General features: G+C 42.6%; 1 protein-coding gene across 1 annotated transcript in view; it reads right to left on the bottom strand.

Annotated features, from left to right (window-relative positions):
- The window catches only part of SCD5 (stearoyl-CoA desaturase 5), a 159,094-nt gene that overhangs the window by 58,845 nt on the left and 83,344 nt on the right, over positions 1 to 16,905 (bottom strand). The window contains exon 2 of the mRNA XM_059923988.1: positions 14,551 to 14,681. Within this exon, the coding sequence (XP_059779971.1) occupies positions 14,551 to 14,681 (131 nt within the window). The remainder of the gene's footprint in view (positions 1 to 14,550; positions 14,682 to 16,905) is intronic.

Here is a 16,905-nt window from a genome sequence, read left to right as displayed (position 1 = left end):
TGTACTATTCAAACAGTGAAGAACATTCGGTGCTTTCCCCACTGTTGATACTGGGTCAGTATTGATTTCCCTCCAGATAATACTGGCAGTCTGTAAGAAGAGCCCAGAAAGTCCCCAAGAAAAGCCTGGCAGCAGTCTTCACCACCTGGCAAATTGCAGCTTCGAGAGAACAAGTTCCCACTTGCTACCTAGTCCTCCTGTGCCACTCAGCCTGGGGAGGTTTTAGGAGCCAGGCAAATGTTGAAAAGCCAACTTTAGCAGTTTAAAAAAGTGTTGACAAAACTTAAAGATTGCAAAGTAAGAAAGGGGGTCTCAGATTTTCTTTTGTTACTCCAGTATTTATCTCTTACAACAAGAATGTATTTGAGTAAGACATATGTTTTATTTTATATTTTTAATTAATTAATTAATTAATTAATTGTATTTTTGGCTGCATTGGCTCTTTGTTGCTGCGCGTGGGCTTTCTCTAGTTGTGGCGAGTGGGGGCCACTCTTCGTTGAGGTGTGCGGGCTTCTCATTGCGGTGGCTTCTCTTGTTGCGGAGCATGGGCTCTAATGGCGCAGGCTCCAGTAGTTGTGGCACACGGGCTCAGTAGTTATGGTGCATGGGCTCTGTTGCTGCGTGGCATGTGGGGTCTTCCCAGACCAGGGCTCGAACCCGTGTCCCCTGCGTTGGCAGGTGGATTCTTAACCACTGCACCACCAGGGAAGTCCAACACATATTTTTTAAAACACATTTTTAACACACATATTAAAGATGGCTTGGGTAATCCTCTTGGTAGACTAGTTTGCCTTCTGTGAATCTTTCCAGTTTGGGTTTTGGAGGATTTTGGTCTGTGATGTGACCATTGTTTAGTCTCCTAACCTAGATCTCCTTCACTCCATGAGTCAAAATTTCGGGGAAGAAAGGGCCTGGAAAACAATGACAGCCCAGTAGCCATGGACACATCTCACTCCAAGATCTTGGTTTTTAAATACCATTCCCCACTAAAAAGGAATAAGGACTCTTTGGTGAAATGGCTGGTGCTGGGACAAAGGCAGGAAAAGTACAAGAGGAACTTGGTATATTTTGTTACGCCAGAAAGTAAGGAATTGCTCAAAAACTGATGGGGACATGTCCAAAGGACACAGGAGTCCATCTGTAGTGCCTCCCACTGAACAAACTGGGGTAATTTGATGAATAATTTGGGGCATTAAGATGAATAATAACAGGAATGTATTAAAATCCATTTAATAAAATAAGAACTCACGAGCCCATAATAAATAAATAAACAAGAAGTAAAATGCCAACCAACAAATGCGGAAGAAATAATGGAGCTAGAAAATCACCATTTTGCAGGTGCCATGGCAATAACCAATTCAGGCAAGACTCACCAAGGTGTGCTAAAATTATTGGGTAAAAGGTTGATGAAAAAGAACATATTACATAGGCTCATAGGATCTCAGCATAAATTACTCATTAATTACCAAGGGAAAAATAGTAATCTTACAGTGGAGAAACCGGGTAGACACCACCTTAACTAAGTGATTGAAGTTCATACCACCAATAATATGACAGAGTGATACCATGTGCCTCTTGTTTGATGCTCAGGACACAAGATCATTAATGTAGCATTCCTGCCCAAAATGCACAATCTTGTGTGTAGTTATGAGGAAACATGAGCAAACCAAAAATGAGGAGCATTCTGCAAAATGACTGGTCTGCACATTTCAAAAATGTCAATGTCATAACATCAAAGAAAGACCAGGGAACTATTCCAGATGAAGGGGAACTAAAGAGGCAGGTCAACTCACTGGTATGCAGGATCCTGAACTGGTTCCTGGGCTAGGATCCTGAATATAGTATTGTATCAACATTAAATTTCCTGGTGTTGGCACGTGTACTGTGTTCCTGTGAAATGTCTTTCCTACTAGGAAATGCACACTGAAGTATTTAGGGATGAAGAGGCATGAAGTTTATAACTTCCTTGCAAATGATTCAGGAAAAAAATAACAAGAAGACTGCCTATACTACACATAGACGGAGAAAGAGAATAATAAAGCAAATGAGGCAACGTGTTAACAATTAATGAATCTGGGTGAGGGGTGTACAGGGGTTCTTCATGGTATTTTTACAACTTTTTTGTCAGTTTGAAACTATTTCAAAATAAAAAGTTAAAGCTAAAAAAAACTGTCAAGGGCATCTTTCTTTAAAAATCTCAGATTTTCCCCTTTCACTCCATTCCTACACCACCACCCTTGTTCAGACTTTCATCAGTTTACCTGGACTCCTGTAATAGCCTTCTAAAGCCTCCTGCCTCTAGTTCTTTCCCCTCCACAATACATTTGGTACACTGCAATCATACTCCCCATATTCATTTGTCCCCCAAACCTATCATTCTCTTGCTTCTGATTTGACAACCTCTCTGTATGACTTTTCTCATCAAGCCTAAACATTTCTTCTTCTTAGCAATCAGATAGCTTCAACTGGCCTGAATATTCTTATCTTTCCCACTTTATTTATTCTTTAATTTGACAAATATATACTGAATGTTGGTATGTGCTAGAAGATAAAGAAGGAACAAGACAATCAAGGCTATGTCCTCAAACAGCTTATATTTTATGGAGGGGACAAACATAGATAAAATCAGGTGCTATGAGCAAATAAGTATGGGGAGATACAAGGGCGACATTGAGATCGGCAAGGACTTTCTGATCAGGTAATCTTAGGATGCGGGAGTTGGGTGGGAGTGAGAGAGGGAGAAGGGAATTGTCTCAGGGAGAGGGAAGGACATGGCACAGTCCAGGGGCTAAGAGAAGACCAGCATATCTGTGCATGGAGGGCAAGAGTGGTGCAAGATGAGGTCTGGGAGGTTTTGTGGTGAAATAAAGATATACCTGGTCTTTGTCCCCAGTGGTTCCTGGTACAGAGATTCAAAAACTGTTGGAATTTCCTGAGTGATAGGAGTGACATCATTATGCTAATGAGGTGACTCAGTAGGGACCCCTGGATAGCTTCAGGATTGGGGCTGGTCACCAGAAAGACCAAGCATGTGATTAGAGGGTTGGCCCTTTGGTAGGGGAAGGGGACTGGAGATTGAGCTCAGTCACATGGCCAGTGATTTAATCAATCACGCCTTTGTAATAAAACTCTAGTAAAAGCTCTGGACACTGAGGCTCAGAGGAGCTTCCTGGCTGATGAACCCACTGATGTGCAGGGAAGGTGAGGCGAGCTGACTCCACGGGGAGAGGCGAGAAAACTCTGGATGAGGGATCCTCCCAGACCTCCCACTGTGTGTCTCTTCCATTTGGTTGGTCCTGATTTGTATCCTTTATAATAAAACTGTAATAGTAAGTATAGCACTTTCTTCAGTTCTGTGAGTTGTTCTAGCGAATTACTGAACATGAGGGAATTGTGGGAAGCCCTGAGTCTGTAGATACGGGGGGCCTGGAGACCCCTGCTCGTGGCTGGATCTGAAGCACGGGCATCCATGTGGAGGACTGGGGCTTTTCTTTGTGGATCTGAAGCCAACTCAAATGGTTAGTATTACAGTTGTATTGAAGTACACCCACGTGGGGTGGAAACAGAGCCCTGGTGTATAAAGCCTGATCACACCAGGGCTTCTATGCCATGATAACAAGGTTGGATTTCATTCCAAAGGCAATGCTCAGCCACTGAAAGATTTTCTTTTCTTGCTAGAGTGGTTTAATTTTCACTAAGTTCTCTCCGGCTGCGGTATGCAGAGGGGCAAGTGCTGGGGTTTCTGTAGTAGTCCAGGCAAGAAACAGTTATGGCTTGGACTAGAGAGTGGCAGAAATGAGAATTATTCAGATTCAAGATAGAACTGAGCAGTAGAACTTAAAGAGCTTGGCTAAAAGATTGGATGAGGGGTGATTAGGGGACTAGAGAAATCATGGATGACACCCAGATTTCTGGTGGGGAAAAGTAGGAGAGAAGTAGTTTGGGGAGAGAGGGTAGAGTCACAACTTTAATTTTGGGCACATTGATTTTGAGATGCCTAAGAGACATCCAGTGAGAGATGCCATACAGCCAACTGGATTTGCAAACTGATGTTACACCAGTCAGATTCTTTCTTCAATCAGACCGATTTTCTACTGCTCCGAGACCCCACACAGTATGTCACGATCATTCCTCTCTCTCTACCTTAGCTCAGATGTTTCCCTATGTTCCCCCACTTCTTCCTTGCCTATGCAAATCCTTTTTACCTTTTGAGTTTTCAGCTCAAAACTTCCCTTCTGCATTAGGCTTTATCTTAACATCCTAATTCACATTCCTATTTTTGCAGCCTTAAGAGTCAGTATGAAGCTTTCAAGCAATTTAACTCCACATTGTCTGGTTAGAGTCTCTCCTGGTTACACTTAGGTCTAGCCTGCTCTACTTGACCATAAGCTCCTCATGACAAGGGCCATTTCATATATATCACTTGTGCTCCTCACAAGCACATAATGGTTTATGCACCTTTAAATTCAAAGAGAATTAACCAGCAGATTTACATAAAAAGCTATAGAAGAATAAATAGGAGTGAGAAAGGTAATCAAATGTGTCTGCCTTCTAGAAGAGTTTTTAAAAGCAAGGCTAAAAATTTCCTCTGGCATATGAAACTATAAATTTTACCGTTAATTAAAATTGTTGATTCAATTGACCTCTATAGCTCTCGTACCTTTGGAGCTTAATAAAGCATGTAAAACAGCATCCTTGAAACATTTGTGTGACAAGAGCTCTGGTTGGTGCTAGTAGGAACTAGGACAGGATGATTGAAAAGCTTGAACCTTAATGAAAAGCTTGAACCTTAATAAACAAGAACCAAAGATGAAAAACAGCTCAATATCTATGGGGATGGGGTGGGGGGAGGCAGCTAATGGAAGGCCCCAATGGATCTGTTAGATCTAGCTTTATTTAGCACCTTCATTAATGACTGGGAACAAGGCGTACACATTTAATAACATTTTTGGTTGGTGCCAAGTTAGGAGGTGCTGCAGACATCATTGAGGACAGAGAAATAACACAAATGGATCTAAAGAGGTTAGAAATATGAATAGAAATTATCACAATGAGATTTGATTTAGGAAAAATGCAAATGAAGGCAGCTGGGAGAGAAATCATCCAAAATGCAAAATAATCAGTGGGTTGGGAAACCTAGAAAGCGGCAACATAAGAGTGTCTGGCAGGATAGCAGTGGAATGAAGAATAAGCAGTGACAACATGCGAGCTCAGCCCAAATACTTGGTGGCAGGTACAGGAAGAAGTAGCTTGTCAAGGAATTGCATTGTGACACGGTCTCCTTCAATTCCCATAAGCATTTCTGGAGACAGTGTGGAAAAATAAACAAACAAAAATATTCACAGATATTTGGCCCTTAGTTCTTTTAGTTGTTAGAAAAGGGATTAGACTGTTTCTAAGGTCCCTCAGCTCCAACCTTTTGTGGTTCCAGGAGAGATTGGCGAGGGAGTGGGGATTTAGGGGGCTGTGGGGGAGTAGGGGAAGAACACGGGTAAGGGGATGCCCTGCCTGTGTGCTACTAAACATCTTCTGTGTGAAAAGAAGGCAGAATGAAACATTTAGCTTGAAAATATGTTTCAGAATAGATTCCAAATTGACAGAACTGCAGGTGGAATTCATCTTAAATAAGAGTATCTTTCATCCAATATAGGTGTGGAGCCAAATTAACATGTAAAAATCTGGTAGCTATTTGTTGGCAAAAATACCCTCAACTTTATTTACCAAGTATTTCTTTCAATAAAAACTCTCTGTATGCCTTTAAAGTATATCATTTTTTGTTTACAAAATTTAATCGCCTTGATTAAATTTAATCAAGGAATGCATGCCTTGTACTACAAAGAGGGCAAGATTTGTATAAAGAGTCTCTGCTATATTTGGGGAGGGCAACATGAGAGATGGACTAGCCCTACTGGTTGGCACGTCCATCTACAGAATTGCTCTCTCTTCTCAGGACACCCCAGGCTATCACCTTTTCATTCCCTTGAGGTGGTTTCACTCGTGTCACCTGCTTCCACTGACCTAGACCCACAACAAAGAAGGAGGTGAAGCATCTTAGGGGGGTGGAGCCATCTTAATCTCTACTTTAAAAGGGACATTTTTATTGGTAGGAAGTGTGGTTAATCCTACCAGGCAGGCACAGAGGGAAAATGCTGGGCCTCATGCAGCAGCCCCGGGAGAGTTTCTTCTCTCTCCTGCTTCCCACCTCCACCCCGTCATCTGTCAGAGTATCCCGCAATACTGATGGAGTCACAAAGCAGCATGTATACAACAACGCTTTGATGAATCCATATATCACCAGAGCTCAGAGACAGCCAAGCTATTTGTCCTTTCTACTTGACTCCAAAGGTGCCCAGAAGGGCAAGATGCTGTGGAAGGAGATGATGTGAGGCAGGTGTGCAAGTCATCTTCCAAAACCACACCAGGAAGGCTTCTCGGGGCATTGGGGTCAGGACCACTTCTGCCGCTGCCTGTTGACATAGCAGGAAGAAACCAACCACATCCACCCATCTTGCCAGAGGAAGGTGAACCTGTTTCTGCCATGCGGAAGAAAGGCTGTACATCTGAAGCCCAGGGTGGTTGTTAGGGAAGACGGCACACCCTGAAACGGGATCTCTGCCCTGAGAGTCAGACCTGCATGGGGTGCCACGCAAGCTTCAGGATTCTTGAGTCCGCGGCATGTTTTTTTCTCCTTCTAACCAACCGCCACCCAACGCTGCTGCTAACACCCTGAGCCGTCCTCGAGGGCACTGCCTCAACATGCAGTCTCCCTCCTCGACAGGCTCTCCCCATGGAGACCCAGCCTTGGGGGTGGGTCCACCATCCTGAATCTGGTACATCTCCCAGGTCTCATGACAGTGGTCTGAGGCTCACTTTTGCCATTGAAATGCATGAGGCATGTCGCCCCCCTGCCTAAAATCTTGCAGTTCCTTTCCAGGGCTTTTAAAATAATATCCAAACTGCTTGCTATGCCTGACAGAGCCCTGCACTGGTGTGGCCCTGACCCCTTCTCAGGCCTCTCCTATGACCATCTTCTCCCGCACTCACTTGGACCAGCCACACGGGCCATCTTGCTCCTCCTTGAACGCACCATACTTGTTCCCACTTTCGGCTCCTCCTTCTGTCTGGAATGCTCTTCCCATACCTGTTCCCTCTCTTGGGTCTCAGCTCTAATGTCACCTCCTCAGAGACGACATCTTCCCTGATCATCCTCTCTAAAGAAGCCGTCCTCCCTGGCATTCTTTATCACTGTGTTTAAATTACTCATCTTCTTCTCTCTCTCTGAATAAGCTTGTTTATTCATTTGCTTATTTATTTGCTCTCTCTCCCACTGTAATATACACATTAATGAGGATAAGGACCTTGTCCGTCTTTTTCTCCAGTGCTGGGAATGATGCTTAATGCACGTATTTACCAAATGAAAGGACAAATAGACACTTTGATCCTGGGACAGGCATTAGGGCATTGCAGTGAGAGTGTGGCCTCTGGAGTCAAGCTGCCTGCAGGTGCATCCCCCTTCTATATGTCTTAGTCTTAAATCTGTATGTCCTTGGACAGGTTACGTAGCCTCTTTCTTTCATCTATCAAATGAGGAAAATAACAGTATCTACTTTGTACGGGTATTGTCAGATCACTGAAATACATAATGAAGTGCTGGTATGTAGTTAGTGCTCAATAATTGTTGCTGTTTTGTTGTTATATACCTGCCAAAGTTCATGGCCCATGACCCTGTGTTTCACTTGACGTATTTATGAATCACACTGTAACTTCCACTTTCCGGTCTGACACGTAAAGAGCTTGGAAGTATTTACTTCCATCCTTGCAACAAGAAAAAAAAGCCAAGTAAATTGAAAATCAACAAGTCTTCTTAGATCTGTCAGAGAATTGAGGTCATGGGGCAAACTGCTTCACCAAAAACTAGAGAGACGGACAGGCAGTTACGGAGAATCACAGTCTAGCAGGAGCAGAGGTCCAAGAGGAAAAGTCTGCAGCTGGCGCCAGGATGGGTAGGAATACTTTAAGGTGTAATTGATGAATTGCTGGAGGTTTAGTGTGGACGAGCTTGAGAGTTAAAAGCTCCTAGGGGACAGTCCAGGTGCCCCGATACTTTCATGAATTTTACCTCCAGGATCCCTACCAGGTTCTCACTATGATCAACTGACAAAAATCCCCTTGCTCTTCCAGCAGGAGGGGGAGAGAAGTAACCATTTTGCAATTCAAGGCAGATCTCTCTGTTCCCCTTAGCAAGATCTGTCATCAAGAGAAATGATTTTACCAGAGCTTAATCAACTGGGGTTTTACCAAAGCCTGACTCACCTGGGAGGAGGGAAATACTCAGCTCCAGCTCAACAAAAGACTGAGACCTAGTCACAGGACTGAGCATGCTCCCCTTCACCTCCATGTCGATAGGGCTCCTGTACAATAACAGGGAATTTGACTGAAAGAACTAAAAGTCTTAACTCCTGTTTAAGAAGAAGTCTCTAGGAAAGCCCAGAGACAGCAAAGGAAGGACAAAAACAAGGCCACTAGAGGAAACCACCGCAGCTAGAGCACAAGGTAACACAGCCTAATTTCTAGCCAGATAAGCATAAAACCTCACAGTGAAGCCCTATTTCCTCAGTTCCCGTTACCCAGTACATCATGTCCAGCTTTGAACAAAGAATTACAAAGTATGCCAAAAGGCAAAAAAATACCATCTTAAAAGAAAAAGCAAGCATCAGAACCAGACTCAGATATGAGAGAGATGTTGAGTTATCAGACTGGTAATTTAAAACAATTATGGGGGACTTCCTTGGTGGCGCAGTGGTTAAGAATCTGCCTGCCAATGCAGGGGACATGGGTTCAAGCCCTGGTCTGGAAGATCCCATATGCCATGGAGCAACTAAGCCCATGCACCACAACTAATGAGCCTGTGCTCTAGAGCCTGCAAGCCACAACTACAGAGCCCACGTGCCAAAACTACTGAAGCCCATGCTCCGCAACAAGAGAAACCACCGCAGTGAGAAGCCCATCCACCACAACGAAGAGTAGCCCCCGCTTGCCGCAACTAGAGAAAGCCCACGCACAACAACGAAGACCCAATGCAACCAAAAATAAATAAATTTTAAAAATAAATAAATTTTAAAAATAAATAAATAAAACAATTATGATTGGTATGCTAAGGGCTCTAATAGAAAAAGTGGACAACATGCCAGAACAGATGGGTAATATAAGCAGAGTGATGGAAACTCTAAGAAAGAATGAGAAGAAACTGCTAGAAGTCAGAAAAACTGTAACAAATGGAAAATGTTTTTGATGGGCTCATCACTAGACTGGACATGGCTAAGGAAAGAATCACTGAATTGAAGACTAAATTGCTGTCAATAGCAACTTCCCAAATTGAAATGTGAAGAGAAAAGATGGAACAGAATATCTAGGAACAGTAGGACAATTATAAAAGGTGTAAGTTGTGTGTAATGGGAACACCAAAAGGAGAAGGAAAGAAGTATGGAAGGAAGGAAAGAAAGAAGGAGGGAGGGAGAGAGGGAGAAAAGGAGAGTGGGCAAGAGGGAAGGAGGAACAAACAGTAGAAATATTTGAAGTAATAACGGCTGAAAGAAATGTTTCTAAAATTAATGACAGACACCAAACCACAGATCCAGAAAGGTCAGAGAGTACCAAGCAGGATAAATCATAAAAAATCTATACTTAGGCATATCATATTCAACCTGAAGACAAAAAGAAAATCTTGAAAGAAACCAAAGGGAGAAAAAAACACCTTACCTATACAGGAGTGAGGATAAGAATTACACCAGATTTCTCTTAAGAAACATACAAGCAAGAAGAAAGTGGAGTAAATTATTTTAAATGTTGAAAGAAAAACACACATCCTTGAAGTCTGTACTCAGCAAAGTTATTCTTCAAAAGTGAAGAAGAAATAAAGACTTTCTTAGACAAACAAAAATTGAGGAAATTTGTCACCAGTAGACCTGCCTGGCAAGAAATGATAGAAATTCTTTAGAGAGAAGGAAAATAGCATAGGTTGGAAACTTAGATTTACATAAAGAAAGAAGAGTGTTAGAGAATGAATAAATGAAGGTAAAATAAAATCTTCAAGTTTCTTATTCTTAATTGATCTAATAGATAACAGTTGGCTTGAGATAATAATAGCAAATATGAATTTGGTGATTATAGCTTATGGATATGTGAAATGAATGACAGCAATGTCATAAGGGACAGGAAAGAGGAAGTGGGAATACTAGTGCAGTACCATGAAGTGGTACAGCGTTATTTGAGAGTGGACTTGGACTAGTTCTAAATGTATTTTGCAAACTCTAGAGCAACCACTAAAAAGAATTTGAAAAGAAGTATAATTGACAAGTCAAGAGAGGAAAGAAAATAGAATCATATAAAATGCTCAAATAAAACCAGGGAAGACAGAAAAAGAGTGAAAGACAAAAAAAAGAAACAAAGAACAAGGGCAATGAATAGCAAACAGAAACATGGTAGATATTAATTCACCTATATCAATAATCACTTTAAATGTGAATGGTCTAAATATACCAGTTAAAGACAGGGACTGTCAGGGTGGATAAAGAACAAGACCAAATTAAAAGTTGTCTACAAATCACACGGTTGGGCATCACATAAGAACATCCATGGGTAAGCCAAAAGATGCGTGGGGTGGGGGGTGGTGGTGGTAGGGAGACTTAGGTTTCAGTCTGGTGTATCCACTAACTAGCTGTGTGACTTTTGAGAAGTCACTGACATTTTTTGGGCCTCTCTTTATCCTTCTGTAAAACAAAGGGGACTTAGACTAAATTTCTTTAGCTCCCTTACAGCTTGAAATCCAATGCCTCTTTACTAGGATCTGATGAGTAAATGTGGACAGTAAGGGAGGGGACTGAAGCATCTACAGGTGCTTTTGGTTGGACTGACTTCACAAGAGACCCAGCTGCGGCCAGCAGGGGTGTGTGCATGAACATGACAGCACAAATCCAAAGTCCTGGCTACTTTGTGAAAACTGAACTCTTGGAGACCACTGGATGGCAGGAATCCCTTATCTGGGTCCATATTTGACTAGGAGAAAATTACAAGAAGTCTGCAAGCAGCTTTCGGGTTGACTTGCAAGCTACTGGTAAGGAAGGAGAACAAGTGAGAGAGGAATTCAGGAGGTCTTTGCTGAACGCAAGGGTGTGGAGGGGACAGAGGATTATTACAGCTCCTTGTCTGGCATTCCTGCCCCATCATCATCTTTTCAGACTAAAAGTACTTCACCTTTCCCACTATTGCCCTCTGAGCCAGACATACGTCCTCTACAGAACAAAGAGAAAAGGGAAGTTCAAATGTTTCAGTCACAATTTTAAAACTGTTCTTAATCAGGGGTCCCCAACCACTGCTACCGGTCCCCAGTCTGTTAGGAACGAGGCCACACAGCAGGAGGAGAGCAGCGGGTGAGCGAGTGAAGTTTCATTTGCTGATCCCCATGGCTCCCCATTGCTGGCATTACCACCTGAACCATCCACGCTCCCCCTCATCTGTGGAAAAATTGTCTTCCACAAACCAGTCCCTGGTGCCAAAAAGACCACTGCTCTTAATGATCAAGATCTTGTTTGCAGCAGCAGCAAAAGCCCTGCTGATCCTCAGAGAGAACCATGGCATGACTTGGTCCATTTTGGCCAAAGGCATGACCATTCTGATGTAAGAAAGCAGAAGAGAACCTTTGAATCTATCTTTAAAAACCCAAGGGGATATCAAAGGTAACCTGAATCAATGACTCTGCATTAAGTCAGGGTTGTAGGTCAGTACCCTAGACTGGCAGATCACAGCACATTTTTTACTTTCCCAGGCGGTTCTCTTCCTAGGGTTAAGTGATCTGAATTGACTGAATTCTTTCCCTCTGACACAGGCATTGTATGGAAGCTGGCCCTTTGCTGATCTTACAGATACCTCTCATCTAGGTCTAAGTGACATTGTTATAAAACTGCAGACCCATAAAGCACTATTTCCACTGGGAAACTCTGGATAATCTAATATCCCATTAGATGGAAGCCTCCATGAAGGCAAGGATTGTGACTGTGTTTGCAAATCATTGTACCCACTATGCCTAGTTCAGTGCCTGCCACATAGTAGGTGCTCAATAAATATTTGCTGAATTAATGAAAAAAAATCCACTACAAATGTGGGCCTGGAGGAAACATTCTTAGTTCAAATTTGATGATTTATGAAAATACTTTATAAAATTATTCATTCATTTAACAATCACTGAGTATTTTCTATATGATAGGCACAAAAATACAGAAAGGAATGAGATGGTGTGCCAAATCTCATAAAGAAGAGGGAAACAATATTCACTGAGTGCTACTATAAGCTAGGCATGTATTACTCATTATTTCATCCTCCCAGTAACCATGTGAGGTAAATATTATTACCTGCCCCCCAACTTTTGCAGATGAAGGAACAAAGATGTGCACAAAAGCCTACATCCAGCAAATGGCCTGAATTTATTCAATGACCTGGATACTTTCCTCCACAATATACTTTCCCCACAAAATAAATTTAAAATCACAGTGTGATGTTCTGTTATGTGATGTTTTGTAAAGGAAACTTAGGTTCTCAAAAATTGAGTTATGGGCTTCCCTGGTGGCGCAGTGGTTGAGAATCTGCCTGCTAATGCAGGAGACACGGGTTCAAGCCCTGGTCTGGGAGGATCCCACATGCCGCGGAGCAACTAGGCCCGTGAGCCACAACTACTGAGCCTGCGCGTCTGGAGCCTGAGCTCCGCAACAAGAGAGGCCGCGATAGTGAGAGGCCCGCGCACCGCGATGAAGAGTGGCCCCCGCTTGCCGCAACTAGAGAAAGCCCTCGCACAGAAAAACGAAGACCCAACACAGCCAAAAATAAATTAATTAATTAATTAAAAAAAAATTCAATAGATTAAAATGTAATTATTAAAAAAAAAATTGAGTTATAAACAGTTTCATTTGGAAAAGAGGTTTAGGCTCTCAAGTTCAAGTTATATATGTTGGAAAAAATCCTGGTAATAGAGATGCTTTACAACTACATGAGCATGTAGTAAAATAATAAATTGCTTGAACAAAATAAATGAAAATTACTGAGTTAAGTCCTAAATAGCATCTAAGACCTAAATTAATGAGTTTCTAACTTATCATTATCATAATCCATTGTTATGATAAATAAAGCACAACACTGAACTAAGATTGTTGAAGTCCAAATAAAGTGCAGCGTAGTTCCCATTGCCAGCAAAAGAACATGAAAATGAGAAGCTGCCAGCTGCTCCTCTGTGCAAACAGCTTCTTCCTAGGACTCTGGTGCCTATTCTCAACTGTGCTTGAATTAGCCGGTAGATATTCATAATATGAACTGTGATCCCCGAGTGATGTATCGTGCTAGATCCTTTTTGCTTTATGAATGCTCAAACAGGAGGGAAGCCTAAAATTGGGAAATGAATTCTTAGACACAGGGCAACTTAGACAAACGCTCAGGGTCAGGCTGTCTTGTAGGGATGGGAGGCCTGTTGCAGAGGTGGCCACCTGAACTGCACGTCTGAGGGTCACAGAGAGGCTCTTGAGTCGCCTGTTTCCCTGGACCCTAAAGCAGTTTTGGGAATTGCCATTTTTTCCTAATGGGTGAAAATACACAGGACTTGAATCATCTGCCCTCATAACACTGGCAGAAATTTTGAAAACAAATTGTTCCCACCCACCCTGCCTGGATCAGATGAGGAATTGGGAAAACAGAGATTCATGATCAAACCAAAATTCCAGCAGCTCAGAAAGTGCCCAAGGTGGTGGGAAATGGCCTAGGACTGGCACACTCCTCAAGGATATGGCCCAATCCTAGTACAATTGTGACCCCATTTACATTTTTATCATGATTTCATAACAACTCTGAAAGTAAAGTCATATTCTTATTTTTGCAGATGAAGAAACTGGAGATGAGTGAGTCACAGCTAGCAACCATCAGAGTAAGACTTAAATCTTGAGTCTTCCAAATCCACATTGAATAATAGACTTTTCACCACAAACTTAAATGGTGACCTCAGGAATACGTGTTGTAGAAGCAGTGGCTTTGGAGTCAGAACTGTGTTTGCCTATCTGGATGTACCAGTTTTTAGCCAGATAATTAGGTAAGTTCTTTAACTTCATTAAGCCTTAGTTTCCTCATCTGTAAAATGGGGGCATGCACAACACCTAGCTCGTGGGGTTACTGTGAGGATCAAAGGCGATATGCATATAGCATGCTCAGCACAGAACCTGGCCCTCATCAGAGCTAGACAGATGTTGAGGGTTTTGGGTCATGTTTAGGGCATGGACTCTGGAGGGAGGAATTTCCTTTCCTCCTCTGTAGTTTAGCATGCCTTGGTGCTCAAAGCCCCCTAGGAACATTTTATAGTATCTAAAGCTACAAGGATAAAAAGTTGACACAGGCAGGGAGTGCTTGGGCCTAGAATGGGCGTGAAGGATGTCCACCCCAACGGGAGCACGTCTATGCCTCCTCCCACACTGCCATCTGCTCTAGGTCCCTACAGCAGCAAGGACCCTCCATCCCCACCTGGAAAGCCATGGAGTTGGCAGCGGCCAGAAATATCCTCAGAGGCAGCTTGGCCTTGTAGGACCTGTGGCTCCACAAGCGATGGGCACCAGCTGTCACACCCAGAGCAGTCAGGAGGAAGCAGAAGTAGGCTGCAAGACACAAGCAGGGAGAATGTCAGCAGATGTCAGTGCTTTCAAACTTCCCCCAACTTTTTTCTCTCCTGAATAGGAACCTGTGTGAAATGGTATCAGGGGAAGAATCTGTAATGTGAAGAATCAGTAACTTGGGGAAATGCAAACTTTTTATTGATATGTAGCTTTCCAGTACAGGTGGAAGTGGAGAGAACTTTCCTCAAGAAACTTTGACCTTGGAACATCATTTTTTCTATATCAAAGTAATCTTCTATTTGCAAATGTTTCTTGCCAGTCTGGATACAAAATCACAACCATATTAGTGTGCCTTTGTAATTCTTATGCATCCACTCTCGGTAGAGCTGAGATAGCACTCTGTCTTACTTCTTAATTGGCACCCATGGCAGGATGAGTTCTATGAAGAGTGTACTTCTAAACGGCAGTGCCCATTTTCAGTGCCCATTTTCAGGGCTTCCTTGGTTTGAAGGAACTCAGGCCAGACGTAAAGCAATGAAGTCTGGCTCAGGGCCAGTAAGAATGAGGCTAAAACTGACATCAAGGACAGCTGAGATTTGTCTTCTAGAGCTCCTCGCTTATACCATCACTATGACTGAGCTGGTAAAGATGGCCGGGGGTGAATTTTTTTAGAGCCAACCTACAGTGGAGCTTATTATCTGTCACACATTTAAATATATTATCTCTAATCCTCATAAAATGTATTAGCATCTCATTTTACAGTAGAGGAACTGGCTCTCTGAGAGTTAAATCCTGCATATAAACCCAGGTCAGCCTAGTTCTAAAGCCTCTGCCCAGAGACTCCATGCTGCCCCTAGGTGGTGGTGGTGATTTGCTCTTTGTACGGACACTTGGGAAAGGTTGAGTGCGCGGTAGGAAGGAGACCCCAAGGGACCAAAAAAATCATGACTCCTAAGATTATTACAACTACTCTAGTGTTTTTAAAGCAATGTTCCCACACAACGCTAAATGTCTTACTTGGATTATCTTATTAAAACACATCAAACAACCCTTATAGGGTTTGTATTATTATTAGGACCATTTTACAGTGGAGAAAACAAAGGTTTAAAGAAGTTAACTAATTTCCTGGTGTCACAAGGTTAGGGAGTGTCTTTGCTAAGAGCCAAACCCAAGTCTGTCTGAACCAAGAGCAGAGTACCTGCCCTCTATACTCTCCTTTGTCTCAGGGAGACATCAACCAGGTAAATGGTTAGTTTTATCTTCACTTCTCTACACCCTACACCTTTAATATTGGATCTCAATCTCAATTTAAATGTGAGCTGCTTCCTTACTTGAGGGGAGATCCCTAAGCCAGGCTATATGTAGGCAGGATCAGGTTTACACACAATCCTACACAATTTCTTCTAGCACTTAGCACCTACAAGGCCCTCCATAAAGAAGTGCCAAAGACCAAGTGACCAGCTGTGAGTACATCCCTGAGCAGTTGTGAATGGTACCCAGGCCAAGTTCTCAGGGACCCCTCCGTAGGACTTCTTTGGGAGAATTACTAGGGTACCATCAGTGTCGATATACATATTTAAAGGGAGCACACTCTTACATCTTCCAAAAGTCAAGTCTGACTGATCTTGACCTCAATCCATATTTATATGGTCTAAAAATTAGACTCACCCTTGGCACTAAGATTAATGAGTCTGAGTACATGTGGTTTTCATGAACTTGACAAATCATTCCTTCTTTGAAAGGTTAAAAACAAAAAACAACAATCTGTCCATAAATCACAGAAAGTAGCAGTAAGTAAAAAGCTCTGACCTCTTCTGTTTTTGTAATTTAACCTTGGTCATGAGTCCATGAAATGGACAGCTATTTTCCATGTCATCCCTGGCCTTCATGGCTCTGCCAATAACTTTTTTCCAACTGTCAAGTAGTTAGGGAACAAGTGAAATCTATAATGGATAAATTCAGTGTGACCCTTTTCTTGACAGTGGACTAAGACACTGGACCTTGGGTATAATAAGATGAATTCCCAGACTCCATGAAATATATTGGCCAAATGGAATCCCTCCAATCCGTGGTTCCCAGACAGGGCCTTACCATGGACTATGGCATTGTCTTGTCCTTTTTAGGATCTCCGATATTTCAGGGGTCATTTACGTGGTTGGTCTGTGCATGTCTGGGCCACTGACAATGGGCTCGAGTCAGACCCTGTACTGGGCAATAGTGGCTATTGGTTTTTCATGGTCCTTCTTTTGGCAACAGGAATGTGGCT

The sequence above is a fragment of the Balaenoptera ricei genome, chromosome 5 (genome assembly GCF_028023285.1).
Source record: "Balaenoptera ricei isolate mBalRic1 chromosome 5, mBalRic1.hap2, whole genome shotgun sequence".
NCBI lineage: Eukaryota > Metazoa > Chordata > Mammalia > Artiodactyla > Balaenopteridae > Balaenoptera > Balaenoptera ricei.
The sequence above is the reverse complement of the archived record's forward strand: the minus strand, read 5'-3'. Positions and strand labels throughout refer to the sequence as shown.